The sequence below is a fragment of the Anomaloglossus baeobatrachus genome, chromosome 1 (genome assembly GCF_048569485.1).
Source record: "Anomaloglossus baeobatrachus isolate aAnoBae1 chromosome 1, aAnoBae1.hap1, whole genome shotgun sequence".
In the NCBI taxonomy this organism is placed as follows: domain Eukaryota; kingdom Metazoa; phylum Chordata; class Amphibia; order Anura; family Aromobatidae; genus Anomaloglossus; species Anomaloglossus baeobatrachus.
The window spans coordinates 765369055-765390059 of record NC_134353.1 but is presented as its reverse complement, the minus strand read 5'-3'; the positions used below and the strand labels follow the sequence as shown (position 1 = coordinate 765390059).

Below are 21005 nucleotides of genomic sequence, written 5' to 3'. Positions count from 1 at the left end.
CTGGAGTCCCTTTTAAACTTTCCTTCTTTAAAAGATGTAATTGAGTCCTCCAGTTTAGAGATCTTAGTATTCAATTGTTCTCTCATAATTTTATAAGTATCACTGGATGAATATTTTTTCAGTGATTCCTCAATTTCCTTTGTTTTAGTGTCCAAACATAATAATTTTGACTGCTCTTGTTCAATAATTAGCAGTATTAATCTTTTTGAACATTCTGAGAGAATATTATTCCATTGTGAGATAAATTCCTGATTAAATTCAGTAGTAGGTCTTTTATGCAGGCGTAAGCCTCTGGGAATCATCCCATGTTCGACATAAGCTTTTAAGGTGTGGCTGTCCCACCAAGTTCTGATGCGGACAGAGATATTCTTTTCCAAGTCCCACATAAGTTTATTTAAATCCGTATGTTCCTCTGATGCGATATCAACTTTGTTAAGAGAAAAAATTCTGGCCGCTCATTTGCTAGAGACAGACTAAGAACTACACAGTTCGAAACGCGTCCTCTCCGTTTCCTTGCTCTGGACCCTAATTGGACTTTTTAATATGCTTCAATAAACATTATTATTTTTTAATATAATTCCTGGATTCGGTGCTGGATTTTTGTAAAAGGTTCCTTATTTTTAGAGATGTCTTATATTTTGTATTGGTGTCAGTGATTCTGTCTCCCATTAATGAAAAATAACTATTCACCTCTTCCCCCACTGATAATCAAGCCCACGCCTCTACCAGCACCAGTGATTAGAACTTGTGCTAATGAAATAATAGGGATGGGCAGGATTATGGGTGGGAAGAGGGGTGAATATTCATTCCATTAACTAGCCGGCATGTGTGTATAAACCTTCAGGGTTTACAGCAACACAACAGGATAACAAACACCAATATAAGTTACATATCCTGAAAGGGCTGCCCTATTTCAGGATACTATTAGTATGATGATCTGCAACTAGGGCTCATTTGTGAAGTAGGGCTTATATTTTAAGCATACTCCAAAAAGGGGAAAATCGGTATCTGCCTGTTAGTTTTCAGACCCATGATTAAAATAATAAAATAGTCCTGAACAACCCCTTTAAAATCTGGAATCTGAGATTTAGAAATATGGCCAGTTTCATTATGTCTTAGACGGATGAGGCTAGCCATATGAGTAGCTACACTTTCTAAATCTATTTTAAACTTGAGGACATATAAGTGACAAGTTGTATTATATGCAACAACTCATATAGCAAATGGTTAACACACTACCAGCCCTGGCACATACATGATATCTCCCTGTATCCGCTCTGGACTGTTGTAGAGTACAAGGGCAGTCGGGTGTCTCATTCAGGAAGTTAGGCAGCGTCCCCTTTTCCAAATCTGTCCAGGCCAAACACTTATTGGTGGCCCAACCAGCAGGATCTTCCCTGAAGTTCTCTGATAAGTGCCAGGCTAAGGCATGGACTGGACTCCATATTGCATGTACATTCCTGTGACACAGATTAATAAATAATTATTAACAATATCATAAGAAAATGTTTAATACATAAATATAAAAGGTGTTTTTTTAGGCAAAATTACTGTTATATGAAATGTAGCTCATAAAAAAGTCAACTTTAGTACTTACTTAGAAGATTATATATTACAAGAGGCTGTAGCTCACAAGAAGCATTTTCATAATTTTCCACCATTTCCCAAACTGTAAAGCATACACATTCTAGACTTCATATATCTATCGTAAATTATATAACACGCTTCTACTGATGATAGTAAACTCAAGAAGGACAGAGCTACTGATGATAGATGTAATACTCATTTAAAATTATTATGAATGAATAATATAGATCACAAAATGTATGTAAAACATTAGACAGCTGGTAAAATTATTTGGATTAAAAATCCATTTCACATGCAATCTCAGGATACTGACCAATCTGTGTATTATAAGGTGTTAAAGGGGACCTGTCAGGTCTGAGAACGCTATTAGGATACACATAGAGGCTTAATCTGCAGGTTAACCCCTTAAGCCCCGGGGCACTTTCCGTTTTTGCGTTTTTGTTTTTTGCTCCCCTTCTTCCGAGAGCGGTAACTTTTTTATTTTTCCGTCAATCTTGCCATATGAGGGCTTGTTTTTTGTGGGACAAGTTGTACTTTTAAATGAAACCATACGTTTTACCATATGGTGTACTGGAAAACAGCAAAAAAATTCCAAATGCGGAAAAATTGCAAAAAAAGTGTGATGGCACAATAGTGTTTGGGATGTTTTATTCAAGGCGTTCACTATATGGTAAAACTGATGTGTGGGTATGATGCCTGAGGTCGGTGCGAGTTTGTAGACACCAAACATGTATAGGTTTACTTGTATCTACGGGGTTAAAAAAATTCACAAGTTTGTCCAATAAAAGTGGCGCACGTTTTGCGCCATTTTCCGAAACACGTAGCGTTCTTATTTTTTGGGATCTATGGCTCAGTGACAGCTTATTTTTTGCGTCTCGAGCTGACGTTTCTAATGGTACCATTTTTGCACAGATGCTACGTTTTGATCGCCTGTTATTGCATTTTGCGTAAAACTTGCGGCGACCAAAAAACGTAATTTTGACGTTTGGAATTTTTTTGCCACTACGCCGTTTACCAATCAGATTAATTGATTTTATATTTTGATAGATCGGGCATTTCTGAATGCGGCGATACCAAATATGTGTATATTTATCTATTTTTTAACCCTTTAATTTTCAATGGGGGGAAAGGGGGGTGATTTGAACTTTTAGGTTTTTTGTTTTTTTTATTTTTTAAAACTTTTTTTTTACTTTTTTTTTTATTTTACTAGTCCCCCTAGGAGGCTATAGTGATCAGCAATCCGATCGCTATTATCTATCTGCTGATCACAGCTATACAGCTGTAAACAGCAGATACAGTCGCTTTCTTTTTCCCTCTGTTCCGTGCCGAGGGAAAACAAAAGTGAAACATCATAGCTGCAGGCGTCATCACATGACCCTGTGCTACGATGGCAACCACCGATAGTCACGTGATCACGCACATGACTTCCGGTGGGGGCGGCGGTAAGTAAAAAACATGGCCGCGCGCATTTAGATTTTGCTGCCAGACTTTGGGAGCAAGATGTAAGCGGTTAATGGCCGCGGGTGGAAGCGATTCCACCCGCGGCTAGCAGGCACACATGTCAGCTGTTGAAAACAGCTGATATGTGTGCCGACCGCCGCCGACTGCCCGCGGCAGGGGGCGGGGCTTAACGGGACACGCTCCATGACGGATATATCCGTCCATGGTCGTGAAGGGGTTAATAGTGTTATAAAGGTGCCCAGACCGGCTTCATTCAACACCGGCATCCCTCTGCCCTGCCTTCAGACATATAAGTAATTAACAGGGAGTGGGCAGCCGGTGATGATTGGATGCAGGGTTCACATGAGCCCCGGGAACATGAGTATCGACACAGCGGGAACAATGTTAACACAGAAGTCGAGTACAAGCTTTTTTATTTTAATGGGGGAAAACATGTGGAATGCCCTGCAATGCCTTGCACATGAGGTAAGAGACAAGGCTATATCAGGAGATCTATACTACATTTTTAATTTTGAGGTAATTGCTATTATTATTATTCTTACACACATATTAGGATAGCATCTTGGAAATGGGAATAACCCTTTAATTATTTAGGGTTATATAAACTAAGGTTACATTTGTACCTGGTGGATTTTTGGCAGACTTTTGGTCAAGATTCTCAACTGGGTGTTACAAGTCATAGTACAATATATTTAGATAGCTTTTCAAACCCAACTCACATGTAAAAGTAGGTAATTCATAAATCATTATTCAAATTTTCAATTGCAAATGCAGATTTTAACATTGATTTATGGTACTGTTCATTGCAGAAAAAGTCCATTAAAATACCCTAAACGTTATCTGTGTTGTGACTGAAACTGATGTAGAGTTAGGGGTACCTAACATCGCGACATCGCTACCGATATATCGTCGGGGTCACGTCATTAGTGACGGACATCCGGCGCCGGTAGCGACATCGCAGCGTGTAACACTAATGAGCGACGATCATCGATCGCAAAATCATTCCAAAACGGTGATTGTTGACATGTCGTTCATTTCCTTAATATCGCTGCTGCCACCAATACGATGTTGTTCGTCGTTCCTGCGGCAGCACACATCGCTATGTGTGACACCGCGGGAGCGACAAACATCTCCTTACCTGCGTCCACCGGCAATGCGGAAGGAAGGAGGTGGGCGGGATGTTACGTCCTGCTCATCTCCGCCCCTCTGCTTCTATTGGACGGCCACTTAGTGACGCAGCAGTGACGTTGTTATGACGCCAAACACCCCTCCCCCTTGAAGGAGGGATTTTCGGCGGTCATAGCGATGTCACTGTCAAGGTATCTGCGTGTAACGCTGCCGTAGCGATAATGTTCGCTATGGCAGCTGTGACGCCCTGGGCAAGCCAGGGGTCACAGGTCACTACACCACACGCACCCCACATTCCCTGCAGGTACACTGAAGTCAAAACTAAAATCCTTGTTGCCTTCCTCCAGGGGCTGATGTCCACACCAGGGGGTGGGCCAGGCGGTTGGCTCCACCCACCGAGGAGTTCACAGCTCTGGAGGCGGGAAAACCAGGCGGATAGAGTTTGGAGTTTGAAGTAGAAGGAGTAAACAGTGAAGTGGAAGGAAGTGGTAAAAGAGCAACAGAGAAAGTGACAGAAAGAAGCCTGAAGTTAGTCCGGGTGTGTGCCCCGGACTGAGACAGCAAGGTTGGCAGACGGCGGTGACCGTCTGCAGGCGAGACTGATTGGAGGTTGCTGAAAGGACCATGGACGGGTATACGAAGATTAGTCAGCACCAGGGCAGGGGCCTTTCGGATCCCGGCAAGGCTAGGAGTCGCCATAATTTGCCAAATCCGTCAGTGAAGGGGACGACTGTCTCCCAACAACCAAGTCCCGATTGAAGACAACAGTCCGACCGTAGAGGGGAGACACCGCCACCGCCAAGGCACCAGTTTCCCAGGGCCAGCGCCTGCGGGCAAGAGTGGAGCTCCTCCGGCTCATATCCAAGCCGGGGAGCGGGTTACCGGTGGGAACCCATCGCAACCAAACAACAACACATAGGTGCAGGAAAGAGACCGTCACCGTCACCTGCAGGGGATATCAACAGTGCAACCGTCCGAGGGACCTGTCCAACCAGCCGTTTGTTTACTGAGAACTGTGTCGTGTTTACTGGCTGAGTGAGAACCTCCGTGCCGTGCGGCACAGCGCTGCCCCTGCGCCCCTGCACCTTCACGGGCCCCCTACCTGCCTGCCCACCATCCAACCCCATCACTGGGCCCCGGGATCACCAACCCCTACCCACGGAGGGGCAACACAACAACTGGCTGCTCCACACCATCACTCCCGGGATTCCCAGCCAGAGCAGCGGTGGTGTACACTCGATCACCACAACCGTGGGTGGCGTCACGTACAATAAACTATCTCCCCACACCCAAATTCCCCCCTTTCACTCACGGGCGAGGAGCGCCGCTAGAGTCCCCGGGATCCGGCCCATCGCTCGAGCCACCGAGCAGCAGCAGGCCGCAGCAGCCGCGGCAGCCGGACCCGAGCAGTGGGACAGCGCGGCGTCCCCTCCTCCGCCCGCGACACAGCGATCACACAATATCGCACACACGACGGGGGCGGGTGCTATCGCGCGCAACATCGCTAGCAATTGCTAGCGATGTCGCAGCGTGTAAAGTACCCCTTACTCTGAGTCAGAAACCTGACAAAAATGGTGGAAAAGGGTAGGAAAAGCCCCACTGACTTTTTAACTGCCCTCCAACTTTTTTGGACACAAAGAAATGCAAGGACTCAATGCTAGTCTAAGTGAATGTACAATCTTACAATTGCCCTATTGAGTTGACATTCCAAAAATACATTGCAGTAATTGAGGATGTTGAAATGAAAGTAGAAAAAAAATGTGAGAAATTAAAAATCTAGAAAACTTATTCACCAAAATCTTGATATTGAGGAATCTTAGCCTACGGTAATATACCAGAGTGCATGGATATTTGGTAGAAGTAGCAGTGTAACTTGAAGCTTTTAGGCCCCATTGCAAAATTTCCATCAGGGCCTTAACTATCACCATTATTGTTTTTCTTATATGGACCACAGGGCCCAAATGTCACTATAACCCCTGTGTAAAGAGGTGGACTTGTCATTGCGTTCCCCCTGACAACACCAATCGTGTTATTGTCATGTATTGTGTAATGTGTATTATGTCCTGTATCTGCAATGTGAGCTGTGACTTATAATATGATGTATTGTAATGTTTACCTGTATAATGTTTGCACTTTACTGTAAGGAAGCTGAGTTCTGCCCAGCAACACACAGTGAGCAAGGTCATAGATAGTTAACAATTGGGACTAGCCCATAGTAGGAGGGGTCAACGTGTAAATAAAGACATAGTTTTCTTCTAGAAAGGTAGATAAGGTTCAATATGTAACAAAGGCAGCATGTAGTAAGTGACCCGTGACTAGTAGGAGAAGGGAGACCGAGACCTAAGCAGTGTGATCTAAAGTAGCTGAACGATACACAGAGCAAAGGACTGCATCGTGTTTGGAGACTGTTTGCATTGGAGAGATCTAATTGGAAGGGTCTGCATCGAAAGCACATATAGCTATTAGGCCCCCAAACAGATTATAGCTTCCAAAAAGGTAACTGTTACAGGGGGACTGGCTGGGGTATATATCCCAATCACCAGTCGGGGCCCACCGTGCTCCAGATGGTAATGGAGCTGCTGGTGTGACGCCCTGGCAAAACCAGGTAGTCACACATAGGCCCCTGCCTAACACCTTCCATCACAGGGTTACACACAGCCGACCTGAAACCCCAGTCACCTCCCCCAGGGAAAGACAGGCACTCCAGTGGGCGGGACCAGGCGATGGAGAACGCCCACCTAGGGGTTTGAAGAGCCTGGGGCGGGAAAAGCAGTCAGTTAAGTTGAGAGTTGAGTTAAGTTTGGAGTAGAGTGGAGTAGCAGGAGGTTGAAGTTGACAGGCGCCGGGGTTGGAGCTCTGGTGCATTGGCTAGGTGGCAGACAGTGGTCCGTGTCTAGCAGGAGACGGGAAGACGGCAGCCGGAGATCCAAGGTGGACCGTGGCAGAATTGGAGCCCGCTGGTACCGACACCAGAGAACCGACCCGGAAACCGTGCACAGAGGGGTTACTTGGACCCTGAAGCCAGGACAGGAACCAACGGCCTAGCTAATTAACCAATTGAGAGCAGGATTATAGGTCCTGTCCCAACCTAAGTCCCGAAAAGAGACAACCACCCACAGAGAGGGATAGGGCTTCCGCCAGGGCCCGGTAGTTCTCACGGGTCAGCATCAATGGGCACGGCTCCCAACAATAGTACCATCACCGTCCCCTGCACCAAGTCACTGGGTCCCTGGGCAACCATCCCTACCCACGGAGGGGTTAACAACCAGCTGGCATCCCATCGCCCCGGGTGTCCCACAGCAGCAGCTGTAGTGCCATACTTCACCACACACCGTGGGTGGTGTCACAGACTGACTATGGCAAATCCCATACAAATACGTCCCCTTTTATTTGGAGTGTCCGCGTGACCCTCGGGTCCGGAGGATCCCTCGGGCCACACTGCGGGTCCGGATCCGAGCAGCCGGGGGCGGCACACTGGCACCCTGTGGGTTAGGCGGAGACTATAGAGCTGATGACTCAGAGATAACCCAGGAGACCTGGGAACCGGTCACGTGTGTAGGGACACGTCAAACCGGACGACAACCCAGTTAGCGTTTCGGTGGAGCGGGTGCTACTCCGACCACGTGTGCAGGGAACACGTCAGGCCTAATGGTAACCAGTTAGTGTTGACCGAGAACACCGCTGCGACATCGCCCTGTTGGCCTCGTGTTTAAGACACGTCAAGCCGAGCGGACCTTCGATTAGCGTTTCTGGTCACCACTCGACTGGCCACGTGTGTGAAGGACACGTCAGACCAGGTAGTCACACCAATAGCATTTGACTGGGAAGCCGAGGAGGATAATAGGGTTCACACACCCAATCCAGGAACACCCTCTTAACTCCACAGGGGTTCTGGGTTACACTGTCCGTGCACGTAGAGGGCACAACCAGAGAGATGGCGCAGCAGGTACGCTGTCCGTGTGTGTAGAGGACACTCTCGGACAGGTGACGCAGCAGGTATGCGGTCTGTGTACGTAGGAGGCACAAACGAACAGGTGACGCAGCAGCCGCAGCCCAGTTAACGCCACTGGACTGCTATAGCCCAACTGGAATGGCAGCAAGGAAGCACGACACCTGACCCTGATGTGCTGAGCCACGAATCTTGGCGTGACAGGCACCGTTCGCCTAACCCTACCTACCGCTTCCAATAAAGCTTATGCCACTATGAACTCTAAGTGAAGACTGCGTCCCTCCATGTTGTCTCCAGCCCCTTTTATAACCTGGGTCCACCCCAAACCCAGGGTGGAATCACCAAGGTCCAATAGCAGAATGCCATGTCATCAGTGACACCAGCGGCCTATCCAGAACCGCCACGTCATTGATGACCTCATGGCAGCCACGCCCCAAACACTTTACCAGTCATCATCTGACGAACAATGGTGAGGTGCCAGATCATAGGGGCGGGCCTCTGCGAGCCAGCTCAGAGTGGCCATGTCATCAGGACACCTGACACCCTCTGCCCTATCAGGACTTGCCACCTCACGGACATGCTCAGTGAGGTCCTTACTGGACCTAGCCTCTAATGCACTAAGTGCCTGAGCATGCTCAGTAGCCTGAACAACAGACTCAGAAATCAGACTATCTGCCTGAGCATGCTCAGTAGGCACATCCCAGAACTTAGCCACAGCACGAAGTCCAAGTACCTCTGCAAAGAGGCTGTTAGGATTAATTGTGGGCGCATGCTCAGTAGCCTGAACTGAGGACTAAAAGCCCTGTCACACACAGAGATAAATCTGTGGCAGATCTGTGTTTGCAGTGAAATTGTGGACAATCAGTGCCACGTTTGTGGCTGTGTACAAATGGAACAATATGTCCATGATTTCACTGCAACCACAGATCTGCCAAAGATTTATCTCTGTGTGTGACGGAGCCTAAAAGCGGGCTTTACACGCTACGATATATCTAATGAGATGTCGGCGGGGTCACGTCGTAAGTGACGCACATCTGGCATCGTTAGTGATATCGTAGCGTGTGACAGCTATGAACGAGCAGAAATACTCACCTTCTCGTTCATCGCTGACACATCGCCCATTTTCTAAAAATTGCATGTCCTGTTGTTCATTGTATCCGGGGCAGCACACATTTCTCCGTGTGACACCCCGGGAACGATGAACTGCAGCTTACCTGCGTCCCGCCAGCAATGCTAAAGGAAGGAGGTGGGCGGGACGTTTACGTCCCTCTCATCTCCGCCCCTCCGCTTCTATTGGCCGGCCGCTGTGTGACGTCGCTGTGACGCCGAACGTCCCTCCCCCTTCAGGAAGTGGATGTTCGCCGCCCACAGCGAGGTCGTTAGGAAGGTAAGTACGTGTGACGGGGGTTACAACATTGTGTGACACGGGCAAGAAATTGCCCGTGCATCTCAAACGATAGGGGCGGGTGCGATCGCAAATGCGATCGCACGAGAAATTGCAACATGTAAAGCAGCCTTTAGTCTCAGAAATGACACAATCAGGCTGAGCATGCTCACTAGGCGAAACACCGGACTTAAGCTCTAACTAAGGTGAATCAGCGCGCGTGCATGTATGACGCCCTGGCCTATCAGGTCGTCACAAGGGTGCCGTGCAATCTGCCCTTCTGCATGGTACCCGCTCCTCCTTGGTTACGGGTCCTGTCAATTTGTTGCTACCAACAGGTATACCTTAATCCTCTCTGCACCACACCCACCAAACACCCATTGGGCAGCCTGAGAGGAATAGGGCCACCCAGATGGAGGGATGGAAGAGGGAGGGCAGAGATGTCAGTTGAGTAGTAGTTGAGCAGTGTGACAGCGATGACAGGATAGGTCACGCTGTGGAGCTGCACTCCTGTACCCGTCCCAGGTGTCAGACGTTGGCCTGGCCAGGTTGAGCTGGAACCCCGGTCGCAGGGGGTAGTGACAGGAGGCACGGTGCTGCTACAGAGAGCGGGCCGGCTGCCTTGTGCTACAACCGGGCAGGGGGCCAGGGCACGACGGGGTACGCGGACCCTAGGCTGGGAAGAAGCTTCATGCAGCCTAGTAATTCACCCGACGGGAACGGAGTCTTCAGGAACCGTTCGCCACCCGCTCCAGAATCGGGGTACTAGCGCAACGAGGGTGATAGGATTTCCCACAACCGTCCAGAAAATCCCAAGCGTTAACCCTGAGACCAAGCCCACCCTGCTAGCCATGCAGGTGAGCGGGACCTGAGTAGTTTTAAGCGAAAGGGATCCATAAGAAGGACACACAGTGCCAAGGGACAAGGCTTCAGACCCACCAGCAACACCAAAGGGGCACGGACCCAGTGTGCTCGACCAACGGAGACGGAGCATTCAAGAGTTTGGTTTACCTGGTGTCAGCGTCAGTGACTTTGGACTGTGTGAGTACCCAATATCCCTTCACCCTCGATGGGTTCCCCACTCCATCCATCACCGAGTCCCAGGACACCACTCCCCTTGCCCACGGAGGGGTTAACATCTCGAGCTGCCACGCCATCGTCCCCTGGCTCCCCCCCAAACGGCAGCGGTGGTCCCTCACGTTACCACACACCGTGGGTGGCGTCACAAACATTATCCCATTCACAACCCAAAACATTCCCCCTTTTTATTCTGGTTAGCCGCGCGACCCCGCCTCGGATCCGGAGACCCCTCGAGCCTCTGTGGATCCGGGTCCGAGCAGCCCGTCAGCTGTTGCGGGGGCGGCACACATGCGCACTAGCCGCCTCTCCACACTTAGACGTGGTGGAAGGAGCAGCCAGCTGGACAACCCGAGGCATGGCCAAGAACGGCAGCTGGCACCTGGGCGCAACAGGAACCGCAGAAGGCTCTTGCGGCTATGACCGCGCCGGTTCGTAACAGTAACAGGCCTGGACAGATAAATTCGTGATGCAAAGTGAACATCCTGAGTGATAGTTCATTAGGCATCTGACAGGTTGAAGCTTGACTTTGGCCATATTTGCGAACACCCTCCTGTACGAGGAGAATCAGATGCAGAACCTCAGGAAAGACAGGATGGATTTCACGTACTGTGTTCTGGTACTATGTTGGGGTATGCTGAGAGTAGCTAAACCTTTGGGAACAGGAGCACCTAAGATGTGTTTGAAGGCTTCATATGACACGCCCACCAGGGCCGAGGGGGGCACTCGGAACCAGGCCGGGTCTGTTGGGAGGTCACGGCGGCAAGGCCCGACTCTGTGACCCTGGCAGTGACATTTAAATGAGTGGGGGATATTTACATTGGAATGAGTCAAGACGCCACTTGTGGTATTCGACAATGTATGGCCGACGCTGCTGGATGGGACCGCTGGGACAGATGGTGGTGCAGCAATGGTGATACAGCCGTATATAGTCTTTAGAAGATGAAGTGGTTGAATAGTGTGGGGGTGCAGCGCAGTCAATGGATCTAGAACACAGCGGGGAGCAGTCATGAGGTGTTTACTCACAATTGGCAGTTCCAGGATATCACGGCCAGCCGGTCAAATACTGCTCTCGGAGTGCTGAGTCCTGCGGTAACGTGATCCAGCCAATCCCCAGGTAATTTGGAGGCACAAAACCGGTTTTCCTTTCTGCAGTCTCTTTCCTGGTCATCTTCCTGCGCTGGCTTCACCCTCCTGCCCTGCACCTCACACACAGTCTCCTGATCCGGTGTCCGCGGGCCTTGCTTGGGAGGCTCCTCTGCCCTATCCCCTAGTCCTCTGTTGTCACCTTTTCAGCATATTCGCGTGTGGCTGTGGCTTCGACACATAAAGATACCTCAGCCTCCGATTTACTAGCTGAGCCTTATTGTTCTCCACTAGTCTAGAGGCTGGTTCCCCCTTGCGGCCTAGTCCCTCCACACAGGTGCATCGGATGTGGATACGAGCTCCACGAGTGGATCTTTCTCTGCCTGTGACTCTGGGATTCCTTCCTCCTCTCTTTCTGGTCTCCCTTCTTGTCCTGGGACGAGCTCCACCGGCTCCAGTCCTCAGGACCTCTCCGTTCCGTGTCGTGCCTCATTCTTCCTCTTCGGTTCTCCCTAGTTTCACCCACCACCTAAACCCCACCTTCAGACAGGCTCAGGGGCTGTGCTCTCCCTTAGGAGCAATCTTGCCCTAACCCTGGCCCGAAATGATGTGTCTATGAAATGGGTGTGTGGATAACGGTCTGTGCCCCCTCCTTACCAGAAAATGGGGTACCACACTTCTAGCTGAGGTGCAGTACCTCTGTGGCGACTGGACCCTCAGAGGTGCTACACACACTTTGAGATATTCTGTGTCTCCAAAATATGTGAAAATATATGCTTCCTCTGCCTGGTGAATATAGTTGTCTTGGAAGAACTGTTCAGTAAAACTTACTTACTAAAAAGGAATTGGTGGTGTCTGTCGCTATAGGTTAAGATCAGGTCCAGGCCAGCTGGAGCTATCGGCGACTTGCAGCCTACATGGGCGTAGCTCCCATACGGCCCTTGTTTTTCATGTAACATGTCGGGGCACAGAAGATATAGACCTCGCCCACGACTACCGCCCCATGCCACACTACACCTGCACTCATTATACTTACGCACCTGGGTGAAAGTGTTATTCTTCATGTACAGTAGTTACGTAATTTTGCATAAATAAAGACATTATACATACGTTACCTCTCTCCTTCCTTTTGGTTGCTTGAACTGATCCTTAACATTCCTACTTCCCACTGATCAAATGAGGATTGTGCAGGAACTGGAGTAAAAGTGAAGTTGCCACTATTGGGATAAGCTGCCTCCAGAGTGTAGAGATAGGTCCAGTGAGCCTCCCATGATTCAGAATATGGAAATCCTGGAAAAGTGAGGCAGAGCAGACATATATTATTTAATATGATGTATATTTAACAAAATTGAAAGAAAATTGTAATTCATAGAAAAGAGAAAGGGGTGAAATTCCAGCATCCAGATAGAATGTTGATTAAAACATGACTTTATTCATATTCTATAAATTCAGAACTTAAATCATATGTAGACAAGGACAAAAGTTTACATGTTTCGAGCAGATAAACTACTGTTATTCATGATATTATTATAGAATTTGAATAACGTCAAGTTTTAATCAACTCTATCTGCGGATGCTGGATTTTTCCTCTTTTCCCAAGTGTTTGTTGCCTGGTAGCCAGTTCAGAGCTTCCCTGCACTGCACCTCATCGTTACAAGCTCCTGGTGAGCAGTTACTGTCCTCCTGCTGCCCTTTGTCATAGAAAAGGGGTTTGCTTAACATTAGCTTAAGTGCATTTATATTTTTTGTCTCCATGGGGAAAGCAATAGCAAGTACTGGCGCTGAGAGTTAAAGCCCCGTTACACGCAACGACATCACTAACGAGATGTCGCTGGCCGTCACGGAATTCGTGACGCACTTCCGGTGTCATTAGCGACGTCGTTGCGTGTGACACCTACCAGCGACCGCTAACGATCCCAACTACTGCAAACATCATTGATTGTTGACACGTCGTTCATTTACCAAATATCGTTGCTCGTTTGGGACGCAGGTTGTTCGTCATTCCTGAGGCAGCACACATCGCTACTTGTGACACCCTGGGAATGATGAACAACAGCGTTCTTGCATCCTCCGGCAACGAGGTGGGAGTGACGTTAATGCGGCTGCTCTCCGTCCCTCCGCTTCTATTGGTGGCCCACTGTGTAACATCGCTGTGACGCCGCACGAACCTCCCTCTTCAACAAGAGATTGTTCGCCGGCTACAGCGACGTCGTTAGGAAGGTATGTTGGTGTGACGCATACCAGCGATATTGTTCGCCACGGGCAGTGACGCACGCACTACAGGGGCGGGTGCGATCGTGTAGCGGCGTGCAGCATGCAAAGCAGCCTTAAGAATAAGGCCGGGGTCACACTAGTGTATAGCATCACCTGCGAGAGAATCAGATGCGATATACTAATGACACTCGTCTCGATTTCTGCTGTCTGATTGAGCCAAGTGTTATTCATTGTGCTGCAATTCTCTTGCATGTGAAAGAGGAGAGATTAATTTCTCCATCTTCTCCATTGCCTGTCTCTGCATACATCGCACTGCACTCAGATGTCATCTGAGTGCAATCCGATGTTTCACATGTGCCCAGACTTATATGCATGTGTGTGATCCAAGACATGCTGTCAATCGCAGCATGCTGCAATTTTTTGCTTTTACCAAATTGGCATGAGAAAAAAAGTGCAAGAGTAAAATCTGAGATTTTCTCGTATTGCACTTGTCTATTTAAACACTAATATGAGCGAGCCCTAACCTCTGCTTCATAGGATGCAGTAGTGATGCCATCATTGTGTTTGCAGTTGACACATACCACCATCTTATTGTACCCAAATGCACTGTTACAATATCACCACTACATGTGTTCTGACCCCTTCTATTTATTTGTTGCCAGTATGTTAACCTGAATAACACTACACAGAAGCATTGTGCAATATGACAGGTCAATCTGCACAAAAAGCAATTGGGGGATGTAGTTCGTTTACATACATTAGGTCTCTACTTCCTGACTGCCCACAGATTTTAAATATCCGCAAAGTCCTTATTCAACTCTGCAGTGATATTTTAATAAATAACTGTATATTATGTTATGTGATCACTGGATGTCGATAGATATGAGGACCTTCTTGGTCCTAGTAGACTCAGTCAGCTCTGCTATGCAGCCTTGATGCTGAATTTCACCCTTAACTGGGGTTAATAAACTAGCCCCAGTTACAGCGGAAATCAGATACAAAACCAAAAGTAATTAAATGTTTAAATTTCCCCAAAGTTCCTTTATGACAGTAAAGGGTTATTCCCATCTCTAAATCATAATATGTATTAGGTGTAATGATGGGCAAACTAGCAGATATCCGGGACTAACCGGACTTAAAAAAAAAAAAAAATTGGTTCAGGCCCAGAATTGATCCCGGATATCTGGCCAGACAGCGGTCCTCATATAAGTCTATGAGGACCAGCATCTAGTGCTTAAAAATGGTGGTAGAAGGGATAGGGGGATTAGAGCAAGTACACTATACTTACCGAGCCTCCGGCGTGCTGTATCTGCTTTTAGTCAGCTCACTCTTCTTCCAGGGCTGCTCACCTTCATGCATATTCACTGCTTTCCGCACCCACCATCAGTCCTGGCGCCTGTGATTTATTGCAGTCAGACGTGCCCCCAGCCTGTGTGACAGCATCTGACTGCTTACAATCACAATCAAACTCTAACTCTGGCATACCAAATTTAAATGGGAAGTAGACTGGGTGCAGGAATATGTTGTTGAAAATTTAGCACCATATCTGTTTCTTAGCAAAAACATGTGGTTTTCTGCCAGGAGATGCAGGTTTGTGAACTCAGTGACCTCACCTGAGATCACAGGTGAAGGATATATGCTGTCAATCCCAGCAATTTTTTTTCCTAAGATCAAATTTTCATGAGAAAAAAAGCACTGGTGGGCACTCCCCAATACTATAACATTAGGCCAAATGCTATCTTACAAAACATCGAATAGCACTCGTCTGATGTATACGTCAGTATGAGCGAACCTTAAGAAAAATAATTTCTTAATTTCAACTATTAACTGTAAAATTGAATGGAAATCTAAATTAAAATCTTTTCAGAATACATATGTTGAAATGACATTTTTATTAAATGACAAAGTAGTTAAAACCATAAAAATAGACATACAGTCAGGGCCAGAAATATTTGGACACAAGTTTTGTTATTTTAGCTGTTTACAAAAACATGTTCAGAAATACAATTATATATATAATATGGGCTGAAAGTGCACACTCCCAGCTGCAATATGAGAGTTTTCACATCCAAATCGGAGAAAGGGTTTAGGAATCATAGCTCTGTAATGCATAGCCTCCTCTTTTTCAAGGGACCAAAAGTAATTGGACAAGGGACTCTAAGGGCTGCAATTAACTCTGAAGGCATCTCCCTCGTTAACCTGTAATCAATGAAGTAGTTAAAAGGTCTGGGGTTGATTACAGGTGTGTAGTTTTGCATTTGGAAGTTGTTGCTGTGACCAGACAACATGCGGTCTAAGGAACTCTCAATTGAGGTGAAGCAGAACATCCTGAGGCTGAAAAAAAAGACAAAATCCATCAGAGAGATAGCAGACATGCTTGGAGTGGCAAAATCAACAGTCGGGTACATTCTGAGAAAAAAGGAATTGACTGGTGAGCTTGGGAACTCAAAAAGGCCTGGGCGTCCACGGATGACAACAGTGGTGGATGATCGCCACATACTTTCTTTGGTGAAGAAGAACCCGTTCACAACATCAACTGAAGTCCAGAACACTCTCAGTGAAGTAGGTGTATCTGTCTCTAAGTCAACAGTAAAGAGAAGACTCCATGAAAGTAAATACAAAGGGTTCACATCTAGATGCAAACCATTCATCAATTCCAAAAATAGACAGGCCAGAGTTAAATTTGCTGAAAAACACCTCATGAAGCCAGCTCAGTTCTGGAAAAGTATTCTATGGACAGATGAGACAAAGATCAACCTGTACCAGAATGATGGGAAGAAAAAAGTTTGGAGAAGAAAGGGAACGGCACATGATCCAAGGCACACCACATCCTCTGTAAAACATGGTGGAGGCAACGTGATGGCATGGGCATGCATGGCTTTCAATGGCACTGGGTCACTTGTGTTTATTGATGACATAACAGCAGACAAGAGTAGCCGGATGAATTCTGAAGTGTACCGGGATATACTTTCAGCCCAGATTCAGCCAAATGCCGCAAAGTTGATCGGACGGCGCTTCATAGTACAGATGGACAATGACCCCAAGCATACAGCCAAAGCTACCCAGGAGTTCATGAGTGCAAAAAAGTGGAACATTCTGCAATGGCCAAGTCAATCACCAGATCTTAACCCAATTGAGCATGCATTTCACTTGCTCAAATCCAGACTTAAGACGGAAAGACCCACAAACAAGCAAGACCTGAAGGCTGCGGCTGTAAAGGCCTGGCAAAGCATTAAGAAGGAGGAAACCCAGCGTTTGGTGATGTCCATGGGTTCCAGACTTAAGGCAGTGATTTCCTCCAAAGGATTCGCAACAAAATATTGAAAATAAAAATATTTTGTTTGGGTTTGGTTTATTTGTCCAATTACTTTTGACCTCCTAAAATGTGGAGTGTTTGTAAAGAAATGTGTACAATTCCTACAATTTCTATCAGATATTTTTGTTCAAACCTTCAAATTAAACGTTACAATCTGCACTTGAATTCTGTTGTAGAGATTTCATTTGAAATCCAATGTGGTGGCATGCAGAGTCCAACTCGCGAAAATTGTGTCACTGTCCAAATATTTCTGGACCTAACTGTACTGTACAAATGTCAGACATATGAAATACTACAGGTAGGTAAGTGATAATAACACAACTCCCTTGTGGCCAGTGTTACAGTTTTGCCATTATCACTTGCCTACATACTATTTATATGTCTGACTTTTGTTTGTCTATTTTTATGCTTTTAATTATTGTGTTATTTAATAAAGAATATATTTTCATTGATTTAGAGCCTTGCACATTTCAACATAGGTATTCTGAAAATATTTTAGTTTTCAATTGAATTTTACAGTTTTTTACATCAGCATTCATGACATTATTGATGCCTTTTGACCCCCTATATGTATATATATATATAGCTCCTTATACTCAAAGGGTTTCTTAAAATCTTTTAAGGTTGAAAAAGAAACAAAAAGAACTAAAATAAAATGGTTGCATAAATATGAAAACTGTTAAACTAATACTTTGTTAAATTACCCTTTGAATTAATGGTAACATTCAGCCCTTTTGGCTAGACATCTATCAGTATGGCTTATCTACAATTGGCAATCTGTGCTCACTCTTCCTTGCAGGTGCACTCCAAGTCTGTCAGCTTGCAAAGGCATCTACTGTGTACAGCACCCTCTTTCAGTTAACCTACGGATTTTCAAAAAAATCCAGGTTTGGACTCTGGCTGGTACATTTCAAAATTCTAACCTTCTTCTGGGGAAGCCATTCTTTTGGAATTTGGAACTGTTCATAATTTCCAACACTTTGACTAAAGTCCCAGTTACAGATTCCGAAAAACAGCCCCAAAGCATAGTGCTGCCTCCACCATGATTCACTGTGCTTATGGTGTTCTTTTGGTAATTCACAATTTTGGCTTAAGGAACTATGACCAAAAATTTCCACCCTGCTCTCATCAGATAAATGGTTTCCTTGGTGCCAACAGAAACACATTTTCCCACATGCTTTTGGCAGACTTGATGTAGGTTTTGGCAAAAGATAGCCGGCGTGGATGTTTTTATTTCTAATGAAGGGCTTCTGTCTTGCTACCCAACCCCAAAGGCCAAACATATGAAGAAAATGGGGAATTGTTGTCACATACAATACAGAACCAGTACTTGCCGGAAATTCCTGCACCTTTTTAAATGTTGCTATAGACTTTTGGCAGCCTTCTAAACCAATTTCTTTTTTGTTTCCTTATTAATTTTTGAGGGACATCTATTTATAAGTATTGTCACTGTTGTGCCAAATATAAGCCACTTAAATACTCATATAAAAAGCGTAGGAGGGTTGATCCTACTGGCAGATTCCCTTTAAATGTGATTGGCTAATTCTGAACACAACCACAAACCCAATTATAAAAGGCTGTTGATCATATGGAATCACATTTTATGTTTGGTAATTTTATTTTTCCTCAAAGTTATTTAAGTTTGTGTCTCAATGGATTTGTACAGATTATTGGTAACAATAAAAAGGTTCTTCTGGCTTTTCACGAAAATATGCTGTTACTCTATGTGCCTGCAGACTTATGAGTATTTTTTTTTGTTTATGTTTTTGTGAAAACATCCCCAAAGAGGAATATCAGGAGCAAAAACTTTAAAGTGTAACCATTGTTTGAATTTTGATTCAATAAATCAATAGTACACATGAAAATAAGCAACTTTGTAATATATCGTATCAGACAAATTGGCTTTTTTTCTGTCAGAATTGATCAGTCATTATCAAAATTCTCAATTCTGAGGTAAAATCTGTATTCAGCGAAGACTTTCCCATTACTGAGATAGGAGATGGCAGTTAGCTCCACCCTCTGCCTATAGCTCCTCCTTCCTCCCGTTGTAATAGAATCTCATCAGTAACAGCTCCATCTCCTATCTCAGTAATTCACTGAATATAGATTTTACCTCAGAATTGAGAATTTTGATAATAACTGATCCATTTTGGCAGAGAAAGAAGCAGATTTGATTGATAAGATATATTACAAAGTTGCTTATTTTCATGTGTTCTATTGATTTATTAAATTAACTCTAAAACAATGGTTACGCTTTAAGGCCACGTGCACACAGAGTATTTGGTGAGCTTTTTACCTGAGTTTTTATAAGCCAAAACCAGGAGCGGCAAAAAATTCAGAAGTGGCTCAGAAGTGGCTCACAAGCTTCTATTATACTTTTCCTCTGACTGTTTCACTACTGGTTTTAGCTTCCAAATACTGAGGTAAAAAAACCTCACCAAATACTCACAGTAAACTAAATGTTTAGATAATTTGTTCACCAATAGAACCATATAAGTATAAGCAAATCATCATCAGGAATTCATGGGGCTTCACGAACATGGCAGCCACAGGGATCCTTCATAGGCCCATTCAGACCAAGTCTGTGGCATAGATTTGAAATAGGGGTCACCAAATATTTACTGGAGCTCCCAGTAATCTGTTGACAACATGTGACCACACTAAAATACATTATCTGCATAAAATAGCAATAAATACTGATTTTATATCTAACAATAGTGGATGGTCTACCAAGAGCTTGTGGTATCTCAGCCTCACGTGTTTAATTAATGCCTAAAAAATTTTTTACGAACAAGTTGAGTTGCGAAATCAGAGGGAAACTGTAAAGCATAAGAACTCCTGCAGCTACCTCAGAACCGAACCCTGTACCCTGATACAAAGAATGACTGAAATGGCATGTGTCCTCCACACTGATACCAGCGCTACAGGCCTAGGCACCCACCAAACGAGCACAGAGTCAAATGTTGGACCTGTGGAGGTAGGAGTCACTGTAATGCCTGCCTGGATCCACAGACTCAGACTGTCTGTAATGGACAGGCTAGAAAGAAGCCATTCACCAAGCAGGACCCCTAGAACCATGAAACCCTTTAACCCCTATACAGGGATTTGGAATTACACAGAGCCCCGGTAATCACTACCTGTGGAAGTCCAATGAGAGTAGTATGGGGAGATAAGGTATGCACACCAGTGACTATGGAAGGGGAATACATGGAATAGCAGAAACTGCTGTGTGAATACTGACATGAAAAATTCAATAGCTATTTGTAAGAATGAAATGTGAAAAATGGAACCTGCATTACTGCCATGAATATATGAATAAAGAGAAATTTAGCTACTGAATTGATCAATGCAGAAGAGCCCCAACACTACGCCAAAGTATTTCTCTACGTTGGGGTCCCTAGCTTGTGTGTGTCCTCTCATGCAGTTAAAAAACTTACCGTGTATGGGACGCTGAGACCCAGGCTATATATACGATGTGGATTGGTAATAGGTGTGTGTGGGGAGGGTTCACAAACGAAAAACTACTAACATTAAGGAAAAACGTTTGGAACTCCATTCTATGTCTGAACTGGGTGCAAAAAACCTAAAAAACATCACTATGGGGAGATAAGGTATGCACACCAGTGACTATGGAAGGGGAATACATGGAATAGCAGAAACTGCTGTGTGAATACTGACATGAAAAATTCAATAGCTATTTGTAAGAATGAAATGTGAAAAATGGAACCTGCATTACTGCCATGAATATATGAATAAAGAGAAATTTAGCTACTGAATTGATCAATGCAGAAGAGCCCCAACAC

The 21005-nt window shown here is 45.6% G+C and overlaps 1 protein-coding gene across 1 annotated transcript in view; it reads right to left on the bottom strand.

Annotated features, from left to right (window-relative positions):
• SUSD2 (sushi domain containing 2) overlaps positions 1–21005 on the bottom strand; it is a 384373-nt gene that overhangs the window by 201577 nt on the left and 161791 nt on the right. The window contains exons 5-6 of the mRNA XM_075324313.1: positions 12788–12962; positions 1256–1460 (exon numbers count right to left, since the gene is read on the bottom strand). Coding sequence (XP_075180428.1) covers positions 1256–1460; positions 12788–12962 — 380 coding nt within the window. The remainder of the gene's footprint in view (positions 1–1255; positions 1461–12787; positions 12963–21005) is intronic.